The 14,585-nt window shown below is 44.8% G+C and overlaps 1 protein-coding gene across 2 annotated transcripts in view; it reads left to right on the top strand.

Moving 5' to 3' along the window:
* Window positions 1–14,585, top strand: part of LOC143768784 (uncharacterized) — a 340,035-nt gene that overhangs the window by 160,058 nt on the left and 165,392 nt on the right. For both annotated transcript variants that reach the window (XR_013214025.1, XM_077257424.1), the window contains exon 2: window positions 14,280–14,457. Coding sequence is in view for 1 of the 2 variants with exons in the window: in XM_077257424.1 (XP_077113539.1) it covers window positions 14,353–14,457 (105 nt within the window). In the remaining variant the exon portion in view is untranslated. The remainder of the gene's footprint in view (window positions 1–14,279; window positions 14,458–14,585) is intronic.

The following is a 14,585-nucleotide window of genomic DNA, read 5'->3' on the forward strand; positions in this document are numbered from 1 at the left end:
TGTACAACATACACCCCAGCGTTTCTCAACATGTGTGCAATAACATCTGCCTTGCGTTGTTCCCTTGTCTCCCACCCTGATCCTGTTCATTAATAATAAAAATATTTTTATACTTATTAACAATTTAGTTCTTTGGGGTTTTCTTGATCGTTGTTTGCGGTAGTTTTGTGACAGTGACTGGACCAGTAGAATAGGGAGTGCAGCTCTGGAGTATAATACAGGATTTAACTCAGGATCAGTAATGTAATGGATTTACACAGTGACTGCACCAGCAGAATAGTGAGTGCAGCTCTGGGGTATAATACAGGAGGTAACTCAGGATCAATTATGTAATGTACACAGTGACTGCACCAGCAGAATAGTGAGTGCAGCTCTGGAGTATAATACAGGATGTAACTCAGGATCAGTAATGTAATGTGTGTACACAGTGACTGCACTAGCAGAATAGTGAGTGCAGCTCTAGGTTATAATACAGGAGGTGCATGTAGAAAAGCCGCGGAGACACCATCACGTGTTTCTCAACGCAAGCAATGAATAGCCAGGTCTTTCACCGGGAAGGAACAACCACGGGAAGGGCAGCATCCAATAAAGGAAAACCACCTATGCCAAAACATGGTATCCATCCACAGACAGCTGTTTCGGGGTATTTGCCCCTCATCAATGTGGAGTAGGAAACTGACTATTAGGAGCAGTGCCTAGTGAAAAGGCTATGAACATAAGGATGAATGACCTCGGAGAGATCAAAACATCCAACACCGCGGAGACACCATCACGTGTTTCTCAACGCAGTGATCCAGAACACTGCCCCCATCCCTTATGGGAAATATGCAAATGCATGTAGAAAAGCCGCGGAGACACGATCACGTGTTTCTCAACGCAAGCAATGAATAGCCAGGTCTTTCACCGGGAAGGAACAACCACGGGAAGGCCAGCATCCAATAAAGGAAAACCACCTATGCCAAAACATGGTATCCATCCACAGACAGCTGTTTCGGGGTATTTGCCCCTCATCAGTGAGGAGTAGGAAACTGGCTATTAGGAGCAGTGCCTAGTGAAAAGGCTATGAACATAAGGATGAATGACCTCGGAGAGATCAAAACATCCAACACCGCGGAGACACCATCACGTGTTTCTCAACGCAGTGATCCAGAACACTGCCCCCATCCCTTATGGGAAATATGCAAATGCATGCAGAAAAGCCGCGGAGACACCATCACGTGTTTCTCAACGCAAGCAATGAATAGCCAGGTCTTTCACCGGGAAGGAACAACCACGGGAAGGGCAGCATCCAATAAAGGAAAACCACCTATGCCAAAACATGGTATCCATCCACAGACAGCTGTTTCGGGGTATTTGCCCCTCATCAGTGTGGAGTAGGAAACTGGCTATTAGGAGCAGTGCCTAGTGAAAAGGCTATGAACATAAGGATGATCCTTATGTTCATAGCCTTTTCACTAGGCACACTGATGAGGGGCAAATACCCCGAAACAGCTGTCTGTGGATGGATACCATGTTTTGGCAGAGGTGGTTTTCCTTTATTGGATGCTACCCTTCCCGTGGTTGTTCCTTCCCGGTGAAAGACCTGGCTATTCATTGCTTGCGTTGAGAAACACGTGATGGTGTCTCCGCAGCTTTTCTACATACATTTGCATATTTCCCATAAGGGATGAGGGCAGTGTTCTGGATCAGTAATGTACTGTATGTACACAGTGAATGCACCAGCACGATAGTGAGTGCAGCTCTGGGGTATAATACAGGAGGTAACTCAGGATCAATTATGTAATGTATGTACACAGTGACTGCACCAGCAGAATAGTGAGTGCAGCTCTGGGGTATAATACAGGATGTAACTCAGAATCAGTAATGTAATGCATGTACATAGTGACTGCACCAGTAGAGTAGTGAGTGCAGCTCTGGAGTATAATACAGGATGTAACTCAGGATCAGTAATGTAATGTGTGTACACAGTGACTGCACCAGCAGAATAGTGAGTGCAGCTCTGGGTTATAATACAGGAGGTGCATGTAGAAAATCCGCGCAGACACCATCACGTGTTTCTCAACGCAAGCAATGAATAACCAGGTCTTTCACCGGGAAGGAACAACCACGGGAAGGGCAGCATCCAATAAAGGAAAACCACCTATGCCAAAACATGGTATCCATCCACAGACAGCTGTTTCGGGGTATTTGCCCCTCATCAGTGTGGAGTAGGAAACTGGCTATTAGGAGCAGTGCCTAGTGAAAAGGCTATGAACATAAGGATGAATGACCTCGGAGAGATCAAAACATCCGACACCGCGGAGACACCATCACGTGTTTCTCAACGCAGTGATCCAGAACACTGCCTGTTGTGAATTCCGTTCTCGGACTCCCTCCTGTGGTCATGAATGGTACCTTGGTTAGTTCTGCTCTTGGACTCCCTCTGGTGGCTTTGAGCGGAACTGCTGGTCACTGAGGTTGGCTTTGTCAGCTGCTCTCGTTTATTGCTTGCTGGCTTCCCTATTTAACTCCACTCAGATCGTTACTTGATGCCAGCTGTCAATGTTTCAGTAATGGTTCAGATCTCTCTTGGACTTCTCTGAGGACCTGTCTACTCCAGCAGAAGCTAAGTCTATGCTAGTTCATTTTTTGTTACTGCTTCCTGAATATATTTGTTAGTACTGCTAATTTCTAGTCCAGCTTGCTATCATGATATTCCCTTGCTAGCTGGAAGCTCTGGGGTGCAGAGTGGCACCTCCACACCGTGAGTCGGTGTGGGGAGTCTTTTTGCTTACTCTGCGTGGTTTTTTTGTAGTCTTTTGTGCTGACCGCATAGTTCCCTTTTCTATCCTCTGACTATTTTTATGAAGTCTGGCCTCCTTTGCTAAAACCTGTTTCATTCCTGTGTTTGTGACTTTCCTCTTAACTCACAGTCAATATATGTGGGGGGGCTGCCTTTACCTTTGGGGAATTTCTCTGAGGCAAGGTTAGGCTTCTATTTCTATCTTTAGGGGTAGTTAGCTCTTAGGCTGTGAAGAGGCGTCTAGGGAGAGTTAGGTACGCTCCACGGCTATTTCTAGTTTGTGTGATAGGAGTAGGGTTTGCGGTCAGCAGAGTTCCCACTTTCCCAGAGCTTGTTCCGATTACTAGTTTACTCATCAGGTCATTCCGGGTGCTCCTAACCACCAGGTCCATAACAGTACAGCTGGCCAACAAAGTGTTAATGCATCTCAAAAGAGGGATAAGAGAAGTTCTGAACCCATTTTTTTTTCTTTGCAGTATGTTTTGTCTCTCTTTTCCCCTTAATCTCTGGGTGGTTCAGGACTCAGGTGTAGATATGGATATTCAAGGTCTCTCCTCTTGTGTGGATCATCTCACTGCAAGAGTACAAAGCATTCAAGATTATGTAGTTCAGAATCTGATGTTAGAGCCTAGAATTCCAATTCCTGATTTGTTTTCTGGGGATAGATCTAAGTTTCTGAATTTCAAAAATAATTGTAAACTGTTTCTTGCTTTGAGACCCCGCTCCTCTGGTGACCCCATTCAGCAAGTAAAAATTATTATTTCTTTGTTGCGTGGAGACCCTCAAGACTGGGCATTCTCTCTTGCGCCAGGAGATCCTGCATTGCTAAATGTAGATGCGTTTTTTTCTGGCGCTTGGATTGCTTTATGACGAACCGAATTCAGTGGATCAGGCAGAGAAAATCTTGCTAGCTTTGCGTCAGGGTCAGGATGAAGCGGAGATATATTGTCAGAAGTTTAGAAAATGGTCTGTGCTTACTCAATGGAATGAGTGTGCCCTGGCAGCAATTTTTAGAAAGGGTCTTTCAGAATCCCTTAAGGATGTTATGGTGGGATTCCCCACGCCTGCTGGTCTGAATGAATCAATGTCCTTGGCCATCCAAATTGATCGGCGTTTGCGTGAGCGCAAAATTGTGCACCATTTGGCGGTGTCCTCTGAGCAGAGGCCTGAGCTTATGCAATGTGATAGAACTTTGACCAGAACTGAACGGCAAGAACACAGACGTCAGAATAGGCTGTGTTTTTACTGTGGTGACCCTACTCATGCTATCTCTGATTGTCGTAAGCGCACTAAGCGGTTCGCTAGGTCTGTCACCATTGGTACTGTACAGCCTAAATTTCTTTTGTCTGTTACTCTGATTTGCTCTTTGTCATCCTACTCGGTTATGGCATTTGTGGATTCAGGCGCTGCCCTGAATTTGATGGACTTGGAGTTTGCCAGGCGCTGTGGTTTTTTCTTGGAGCCTTTGCAGTATCCTATTCCATTAAGGGGAATTGATGCCACGCCGTTGGCCAAGAATAAACCTTAGTACTGGACTCAGTTGACCATGTGCATGGCCCCTGCACATCAGGAAGATATTCGCTTTTTGGTGTTGCATAATTTGCATGATGTGGTCGTGTTGGGTTTGCCATGGCTACGGGTTCATAATCCAGTATTGGATTGGAAATCAATGTCTGTGTCTAGTTGGGGTTGTCAAGGGGTACATGGCGATGTTCCATTGGTGTCAATTTCTGCTTCCACTCCTTCTGAAGTCCCTGAGTTTCTGTCGGATTACCAGGATGTATTTGATGAGCCCAAATCCAGTGTCCTACCCCCTCATAGGGATTGTGATTGTGCTATAAATTTGATTCCTGGTAGTAAGTTTCCTAAGGGCCGACTTTTCAATTTATCTGTGCCAGAGCACGCCGCTATGCAGAGTTATATAAAGGAGTCCTTGGAGAAAGGGCATATTCGCCCGTCTTCATCACCGTTGGGAGCAGGGTTCTTTTTTGTGGCCAAGAAGGATGGTTCTCTGAGACCCTGTATAGATTACCGCCTTCTCAATAAAATCACGGTCAAATTTCAGTACCCTTTGCCTCTGCTGTCTGATTTGTTTGCTCGGATTAAGGGGTCTAGTTGGTTCACCAAGATAGCTCTTTGAGGGGCGTATAACCTTGTGCGTATTAAACAGGGCGATGAATGGAAAACAGCATTTAATACGCCAGAGGGCCATTTTGAGTACCTGGTAATGCCATTGGGGCTTTCAAATGCTCCATCTGTGTTTCAGTCCTTTATGCATGACATCTTCCGAAAGTATCTGGATAGATTCATGATTGTATATTTGGATGATATTTTGGTCTTTTCGGATGATTGGGAGTCTCATGTGAATCAGGTCAGAATGGTATTCCAGGTCCTTCGTGCTAATTCCTTGTTTGTGAAGGGGTCCAAATGTCTCTTCGGAGTTCAGAAGGTTTCCTTTTTGGGCTTCATTTTTTCCCCTTCTACTATCGAGATGGACCCTGTTAAAGTTCAGGCCATTTATGATTGGACTCAACCTACATCTGTGAAGAGCCTCCAGAAATTCCTGGGCTTTGCTAATTTTTACCGTCGCTTCATCGCTAATTTTTCTAGTGTGGTTAAACCTTTGACTGATTTGACAAAGAAAGGTGCTGATGTGGTGAATTGGTCCTCTGCGGCCGTTGAGGCTTTTCAGGAGCTGAAACGCCGTTTTTCTTCGGCCCCTGTGTTGCGTCAGCCAGATGTTTCGCTCCCTTTTCAGGTCGAGGTTGATGCTTCTGAGATTGGAGCAGGGGCTGTTTTGTCTCAAAGAAGTTCTGGTGGCTCTGTGATGAAGCCATGTGCCTTCTTTTCTAGAAAGTTTTCGCCTGCTGAGCGTAATTATGATGTTGGCAATTGGGAGCTGCTGGCTATGAAGTGGGCATTCGAGGAGTGGCGACATTGGCTTGAGGGAGCCAAGCACCGCGTGGTGGTCTTGACGGATCACAAAAATCTGACTGCTCGAGTCTGCCAAGCGGTTGAATCCTAGACAGGCTCGATGGTCGCTATTTTTCTCCTGTTTCGATTTTGTGGTCTCATACCTTCCATGTTCTAAGAATGTGAAGGCGGATGCCCTTTCTAGGAGTTTTGTGCCTGATTCTCCGGGAGTCCCTGAGCCGGCTGGTATTCTCAAAGAGGGGGTAATTCTGTCTGCCATCTCCCCTGATTTGCGGCGGGTGCTGCAGGAGTTTCAGGCTGATAGACCTGACCGTTGTCCAGCGGAGAAGCTGTTTGTCCCTGATAGATGGACTAGCAGAGTTATTTCTGAGGTTCATTGCTCAGTGTTGGCTGGTCATCCTGGGATTTTTGGGACCAGAGATTTGGTGGCTAGGTCCTTTTGGTGGCCTTCCTTGTCACGGGATGTGCGTTCTTTTGTGCAGTCCTGTGGGACTTGTGCTCGGGCTAAGCCCTGCTGTTCTCGTGCCAGTGGGTTGCTTTTGCCCTTGCCAGTCCCGAAAAGGCCTTGGACGCATGTTTCCATGGATTTTATTTCAGATCTTCCTGTCTCTCAAAGGATGTCTGTCATCTGGGTGGTTTGTGATCGCTTTTCTAAGATGGTCCATTTGGTACCCTTGCCTAAATTACCTTCCTCCTCTGATTTGGTGCCATTGTTTTTTCAACATGTGGTTCGTTTGCATGGCATTCCGGAGAACATTGTGTCGGACAGAGGTTCCCAGTTTGTCTCTAGGTTTTGGTGGTCCTTTTGTGCTAAGATGGGCATTGATTTGTCTTTTTCTTCGGCTTTCCATCCTCAAACAAATGGCCAAACCGAACGAACCAACCAGACTTTGGAAACCTATCTGAGATGCTTTGTTTCTGCTGATCAGGATGATTGGGTGACCTTTTTGCTATTGGCTGAGTTCGCCCTTAATAATCGGGCTAGTTCGGCTACTCTGGTTTCGCCTTTTTTCTGCAATTCTGGTTTTCATCCTCGTTTTTCTTCGGGGCAGGTTGAGCCTTCTGACTGTCCTGGTGTGGATTCTGTGGTGGACAGGTTGCAGCAAATTTGGACTCACATAGTGGACAATCTGACGTTGTCCCAGGAGAAGGCTCAACGTTTCGCTAACCGCCGTCGTTGTGTTGGTCCTCGACTTCGTGTTGGGGATTTGGTTTGGTTGTCTTCTCGTTATGTTCCTATGAAGGTTTCTTCTCCTAAGTTTAAGCCTCGTTTCATTGGTCCTTACAAGATTTCTGAAATTCTCAACCCTGTGTCATTTCGTTTGGTCCTTCCAGCTTCTTTTGCCATCCATAATGTGTTCCATAGGTCATTGTTGCGGAGGTACGTGGCGCCTATGGTTCCCTCCGTTGATCCTCCTGCTCCGGTGTTGGTTGAGGGGGAGTTGGAGTATGTGGTGGAAAAAATTTTGGATTCTCGTATTTCGAGACAGAAGCTTCAGTACCTGGTTAAGTGGAAGGGCTATGGTCAGGAGGATAATTCCTGGGTTGTTGCCTCCGATGTCCACGCTGCCGATTTAGTTCGTGCCTTTCATTTGGCTCGTCCTGATCGGCCTGGGGGCCCTGGTGAGGGTTCGGTGACCCCTCCTCAAGGGGGGGGTACTGTTGTGAATTCCGTTCTCGGGCTCCCTCCTGTGGTCATGAATGGTACTTTGGTTAGTTCTGCTCTTGGACTCCCTCTGGTGGCTTTGAGCGGAACTGCTGGTCACTGAGGTTGGCTTTGTCAGCTGCTCTCGTTTATTGCTTGCTGGCTTCCCTATTTAACTATACTCAGATCGTTACTTGATGCCAGCTGTCAATGTTTCAGTATTGGTTCAGATCTCTCTTGGACTTCTCTGAGGACCTGTCTACTCCAGCAGAAGCTAAGTCTATGCTAGTTCATTTTTTGTTACTGCTTCCTGAATATATTTCTTAGTACTGCTAATTTCTAGTCCAGCTTGCTATCATGATATTCCCTTGCTAGCTGGAAGCTCTGGGGTGCAGAGTGGCACCTCCACACAGTGAGTCGGTGTGGGGAGTCTTTTTGCTTACTCTGCATGGTTTTTTGTAGTCTTTTGTGCTGACCACATAGTTCCCTTTTCTATCCTCTGACTATTTTAATGAAGTCTGGCCTCCTTTGCTAAAACCTGTTTCATTCCTGTGTTTGTGACTTTCCTCTTAACTCACAGTCAATATATGTGGGGGGCTGCCTTTACCTTTGGGGAATTTCTCTGAGGCAAGGTTAGGCTTCTATTTCTATCTTTAGGGGTAGTTAGCTCTTAGGCTGTGAAGAGGCATCTAGGGAGAGTTAGGTACGCTCCACGGCTATTTCTAGTTTGTGTGATAGGAGTAGGGTTTGCGGTCAGCAGAGTTCCCACTTTCCCAGAGCTTGTTCCGATTACTAGTTTACTCATCAGGTCATTCCGGGAGCTCCTAACCACCAGGTCCATAACAACTGCCCCCATCCCTTATGGGAAATATGCAAATGCATGTAGAAAAGCTGCGGAGACACCATCACGTGTTTCTCAACTCAAGCAATGAATAGCCAGGTCTTTCACCGGGAAGGAACAACCACGGGAAGGCCAGCATCCAATAAAGGAAAACCACCTATGCCAAAACATGGTATCCATCCACAGACAGCTGTTTCGGGGTATTTGCCCCTCATCAGTGTGGAGTAGGAAACTGGCTATTAGGAGCAGTGCCTAGTGAAAAGCTATGAACATAAGGATGAATGACCTCGGAGAGATCAAAACATCCAACACCGCGGAGACACCATCACGTGTTTCTCAACGCAGTGATCCAGAACACTGCCCCCATCCCTTATGGGAAATATGCAAATGCATGCAGAAAAGCCGCGGAGACACCATCACGTGTTTCTCAACGCAAGCAATGAATAGCCAGGTCTTTCACCGGGAAGGAACAACCACAGGAAGGGCAGCATCCAATAAAGGAAAACCACCTATGCCAAAACATGGTATCCATCCACAGACAGCTGTTTTGGGGTATTTGCCCCTCATCAGTGTGGAGTAGGAAACTGGCTATTAGGAGCAGTGCCTAGTGAAAAGGCTATGAACATAAGGATGATCCTTATGTTCATAGCCTTTTCACTAGGCACACTGATGAGGGGCAAATACCCCGAAACAGCTGTCTGTGGATGGATACCATATTTTGGCATAGGTGGTTTTCCTTTATTGAATGCTGCCCTTCCCGTGGTTGTTCCTTCCCGGTGAAAGACCTGGCTATTCATTGCTTGCGTTGAGAAACACGTGATGGTGTCTCCGCGGCTTTTCTACATGCATTTGCATATTTCCCATAAGGGATGGGGCAGTGTTCTGGATCACTGCGTTGAGAAACACGTGATGGTGTCTCCGCGGTGTTGGATGTTTTGATCTCTCCGAGGTCATTCATCCTTATGTTCATAGCCTTTTCACTAGGCACTGCTCCTATTAGCCAGTTTCCTACTCCACACTGATGAGGGGCAAATACCCCGAAACAGCTGTCTGTGGATGGATACCATGTTTTGGCATAGGTGGTTTTCCTTTATTGGATGCTGCCCTTCCCGTGGTTGTTCCTTCCCGGTGAAAGACCTGGCTATTCATTGCTTGCGTTGAGAAACACGTGATGGTGTCTCCGCGGCTTTTCTACATGCATTTGCATATTTCCCATAAGGGATGGGGGCAGTGTTCTGGATCACTGCGTTGAGAAACACGTGATGGTGTCTCCGCGGTGTTGGATGTTTTGATCTCTCCAAGGTCATTCATCCTTATGTTCATAATACAGGAGGTAACTCAGGATCAAATATGTAATGTATGTACACAGTGATTGCACCAGCAGAATAGTGAGTACAGCTCTGGGGTATAATACAGGGTGTAACTGAGGATCAGTAATGTAATGTATGTACACAGTGAGTGCACCAGCAGAATAGTGAGTGCAGCTCTGGGGTATAATACAGGATGTAACTCAGGATCAGTAATGTAATGTATGTACACAGTGACTGCACCAGCAGAATAGTGAGTGCAGCTCTGGGGTATAATACAGGGTGTAACTGAGGATCAGTAATGTAATGTATGTACACAGTGACTGCACCAGCAGAATAGTGAGTGCAGCTCTGGGGTACAATACAGCATGTAACTCAGGATCAGTAATGTAATGTATGTACACAGTGACTGCACCAGCAGAATAGTGAGTGCATCTCTGGGGTATAAAACATGATGTAACTCAGGATCAGTAATGTAATGTATGTACACAGTGACTGCACCAGCAAAATAGTGAGTGTAGCTCTGGGGTATAATACAGGATGTAACTCCGGATCAGTAATGTACTGTATGTACACAGTGACTGCACCAGCAGAATAGTGAGTGCAGCTCTGGGGTATAATACATGATGTAACTCAGGATCAGTAGTGTAATGTATGTACACAGTGACTGCACCAGCAGAATAGGGAGTGCAGCTCTGGAGTATAATACAGGATTTAACTCCGGATCAGTAATGTTATGTATGTACACAGTGACTGCACCAGCAGAAAAGTGAGTGCAGCTCTGGGGTATAATACATGATGTAACTCAGGATCAGTAGTGTAATGTATGTACACAGTGACTGCACCAGCAGAATAGGGAGTGCAGCTCTGGAGTATAATACAGGATTTAACTCCGGATCAGTAATGTAATGTATGTGCACAGTGAATGCACCAGCAGAATAGTGAGTGCAGCTCTGGGGTATAATACATGATGTAACTCAGGATCAGTAATGTAATGTATGTACACAGTGACTGCACCAGCAGAATAGTGAGTGCAGCTCTGGAGTATAATAAATTATGTTACTCAGGATCAGTAATGTAATGTATGTACACAATGACTACACCAGCAGAATAGTAAGTGCAGCTCTGGGGTATAATACAAGATGTAACTCAGGATCAGTAATGTAATGTATGTACACAGTGACTGCACCAGCAGAATAGTGAGTGCAGCTCTGGGGTATAATACAGGATGTAACTCCGGATCAGTAATGTACTGTATGTACACAGTGACTGCACCAGCAGAATAGTGAGTGCAGCTCTGGGGTACAATACAGGATGTACAGTTAGGTCCATATATATTTGGACAGAGACAACATTTTTCCAATTTTGGTTATAAACATTACCACAATGAATTTTAAACAAAACAGTTCAGATGCAGTTGAAGTTCAGACTTTCAGCTTTCATTTGAGGGTATCCACATTAAAATTGGATGAAGAGTTTAGGAGTTTCAACTCCTTAACATGTGCCACCCTGTTTTTAAAGGGACCAAAAGTAATTGGACAGATTCAATAACTTTAAATAAAATGTTCATTTCTAGTACTTGGTTGAAAACCCTCTGTTGGCAATGACTGCCTGAAGTCTTGAACTCATGGACATCACCAGACGCTGAGTTTCCTCCTTTTTGATGCTCTGCCAGGCCTTCACTGCAGTGGTTTTCAGTTGCTGTTTGTTTATGGGCCTTTCTGTCTGAAGTTTAGTCTTTAACAAGTGAAATGCATGCTCAATTGGGTTGAGATCAGGTGACTGACTTGGCCATTCAAGAATATTCCACTTCTTTGATTTAATAAACTCCTGGGTTGCTTTGGCTTTATGTTTTGGGTCATTGTCCATCTGTAGTATGAAACGACGACCAATCAGTTTGGCTGCATTTGGCTGGATCTGAGCACACAGTATGGCGGCTCTGAATACCTCAGAATTCATTCGGCTGCTTCTGTCCTGTGTCACATCATCAATAAACACTAGTGACCCAGTGCCACTGGCAGCCATGCACGCCCAAGCCATGACACTGCCTCCACCGTGTTTTACAGATGATGTGGTATGCTTTGGGTCATGAGCTGGACCACGCCTTCGCCATACTTTTCTCTTTCCATCATTCTGGTAGAGGTTGATCTTGGTTTCATCTGTCCAAAGAATGTTCTTCCAGAACTGTGCTGGCTTTTTTAGATGTTTTTTAGCCTTTTTATTCTTGATGCTTATGAGTGGCTTGCACCGTTCAGTGAACCCTCTGTATTTACTTTCATGCAGTCTTCTCTTTATGGTAGATTTGGATATTGATACGCCGACCTCCTGGAGGGTGTTGTTCACTTGGTTGGCTGTTGTGAATGGATTTCTCCTCACCATGGAGATTACTCTGCGATCATCCACCACTGTTGTCTTCCGTGGGCGCCCAGGTCTTTTTGCATTGATGAGTTCACCAGTGCTTGCTTTCTTTCTCAGGATGTACCAAACTGTAGATTTTGCCACTCCTAATATTGTAGCAATTTCTCGGATGGGTTTTTTCTGTTTTCGCAGCTTAAGGATGGCTTGTTTCACCTGCATGGAGAGCTCCTTTGACCGCATGTTTACTTCACAGCAAAACCTTCCAAATGCAAACACCACACCTCAAATCAACTCCAGGCCCTTTATCTGCTTAATTGAGAATGACATTAGGAAGGGATTACCCACACCTGTCCATGAAATAGCCTTGGAGTCAATTGTCCAATTACTTTTGGTCCCTTTAAAAACAGGGTGGCACATGTTAAGGAGTTGAAACTCCTAAACCCTTCATCCGATTTTAATGTGGATACCCTCAAATGAAAGCTGAAAGTCTGAACTTCAACTGCATCTGAATTGTTTTGTTTAAAATTCATTGTGGTAATGTCTGTAACCAAAATTAGAAAAATGTTGTCTCTGTCCAAATATATATGGACCTAACTGTAACTCAGGATCAGTAATGTAATGTATGTACACAGTGACTGCACCAGCAGAATAGTGAGTGCAGCTCTGGGGTATAATACAGGAGGTAACTCCGGATCAGTAATGTAATGTATGTGCACAGTGACTGCACCAGCAGAATAGTGAGTGTAGCTCTGGGGTATAATACAGGATGTAACTCCGGATCAGTAATGTACTGTATGTACACAGTGACTGCACCAGCAGAATAGTGAGTGCAGCTCTGGGGTATAATACAGGGTGTAACTGAGGATCAGTAATGTAATGTATGTACACAGTGACTGCACCAGCAGAATAGTGAGTGCAGCTCTGGGGTATAATACATGATGTAACTCAGGATCAGTAGTGTAATGTATGTACACAGTGACTGCACCAGCAGAATAGGGAGTGCAGCTCTGGAGTATAATACAGGATTTAACTCCGGATCAGTAATGTTATGTATGTACACAGTGACTGCACCAGCAGAAAAGTGAGTGCAGCTCTGGGGTATAATACATGATGTAACTCAGGATCAGTAGTGTAATGTATGTACACAGTGACTGCACCAGCAGAATAGGGAGTGCAGCTCTGGAGTATAATACAGGATTTAACTCCGGATCAGTAATGTAATGTAAGTGCACAGTGAATGCACCAGCAGAATAGTGAGTGCAGCTCTGGGGTATAATACATGATGTAACTCAGGATCAGTAATGTAATGTATGTACACAGTGACTGCACCAGCAGAATAGTGAGTGCAGCTCTGGGGTATAATACAGGATGTAACTCCGGATCAGTAATGTACTGTATGTACACAGTGAATGCACCAGCAGAATAGTGAGTGTAGCTCTAGGGTATAATACAGGATGTAACTCAGGATCAGTAATGTAATGTATGTACACAGTGAATGCACCAGCAGAATAGTGTGTGTAGCTCTAGGGTTTAATACAGGATGTAACTCAGGATCAGTAGTGTAATGTATGTACACAGTGACTGCACCAGCAGAATAGTGAGTGCAGCTCTGGAGTATAATAAATTATGTTATTCAGGATCAGTAATGTAATGTATGTACACAGTGACTACACCAGCAGAATAGTAAGTGCAGCTCTGGGGTATAATACAGGATGTAACTCAGGATCAGTAATGTAATGTATGTACACAGTGACTGCACCAGCAGAATAGTGAGTGCAGCTCTGGGGTATAATACAGGATGTAACTCCGGATCAGTAATGTACTGTATGTACAGAGTGACTGCACCAGCAGAATAGTGAGTGCAGCTCTGGGGTATAATACAGGATGTAACTCCGGATCAGTAATGTACTGTATGTACACAGTGACTACACCAGCAGAATAGTGAGTGCAGCTCTGGGGTATAATACAGGATGTAACTCAGGATCAGTAATGTAATGTATGTACACAGTGACTGCAGCTGCAGAATAGTGAGTGCAGCTCTGTAGTATACAGGATGTAACTCAGGATCAGTGGAAATACTATATACATGATGAGTTTGGGCCCAAATTATAAGTTAGATCATTTAAAAACTTTTTATAATTAACACATAAAACAGTTATTGGAAATTCAGAATCTCCGTTTTGCATGAATTCTTTTCTGTTTTTTCTTATAACCTATATCGCTTCCAGTTTGTGTTGTCTGATAATTATAACACATATATTTATACAGTATTGTATTCTCCTGTATAGACGCATGGCAGCACTTGCTGTCGGTAGTTTGGGCTTTGTGCATTGTTGCTTCTTGTATCTTTCTATCTTCCTTCCGTTTTATCTTAAACTCCTTTTTTGTGTTTATTAAAATCCCTTTTTGCAGCCGTGGAGATAACGCCGGCTCCTGATGCGCCTGTCTGCTACCTGCATGCAGGGTTTCTGCATTTCATGAAGTGATGCTGCTATTACTGAAAAACAAACAAGAAGGCAGAGAACAAACAGCGGCTGTGATTGCCAGAGGACAGACTTTAATTATTTTGGCACGGACAAGCTGGGAAGATGTAGGTGGCTCGCTCGGTCCATGGCTGTCTGTCTTCTATCATTATTTCACGTTATTGGTCAAGGAGATTGAGATCTTCGTGACACATTATGTTCATGTTAATAAAGTTTATCGGCCCATTTAATGCAT

Source organism: Ranitomeya variabilis, chromosome 4, assembly GCF_051348905.1.
Source record: "Ranitomeya variabilis isolate aRanVar5 chromosome 4, aRanVar5.hap1, whole genome shotgun sequence".
Lineage (NCBI taxonomy): Eukaryota > Metazoa > Chordata > Amphibia > Anura > Dendrobatidae > Ranitomeya > Ranitomeya variabilis.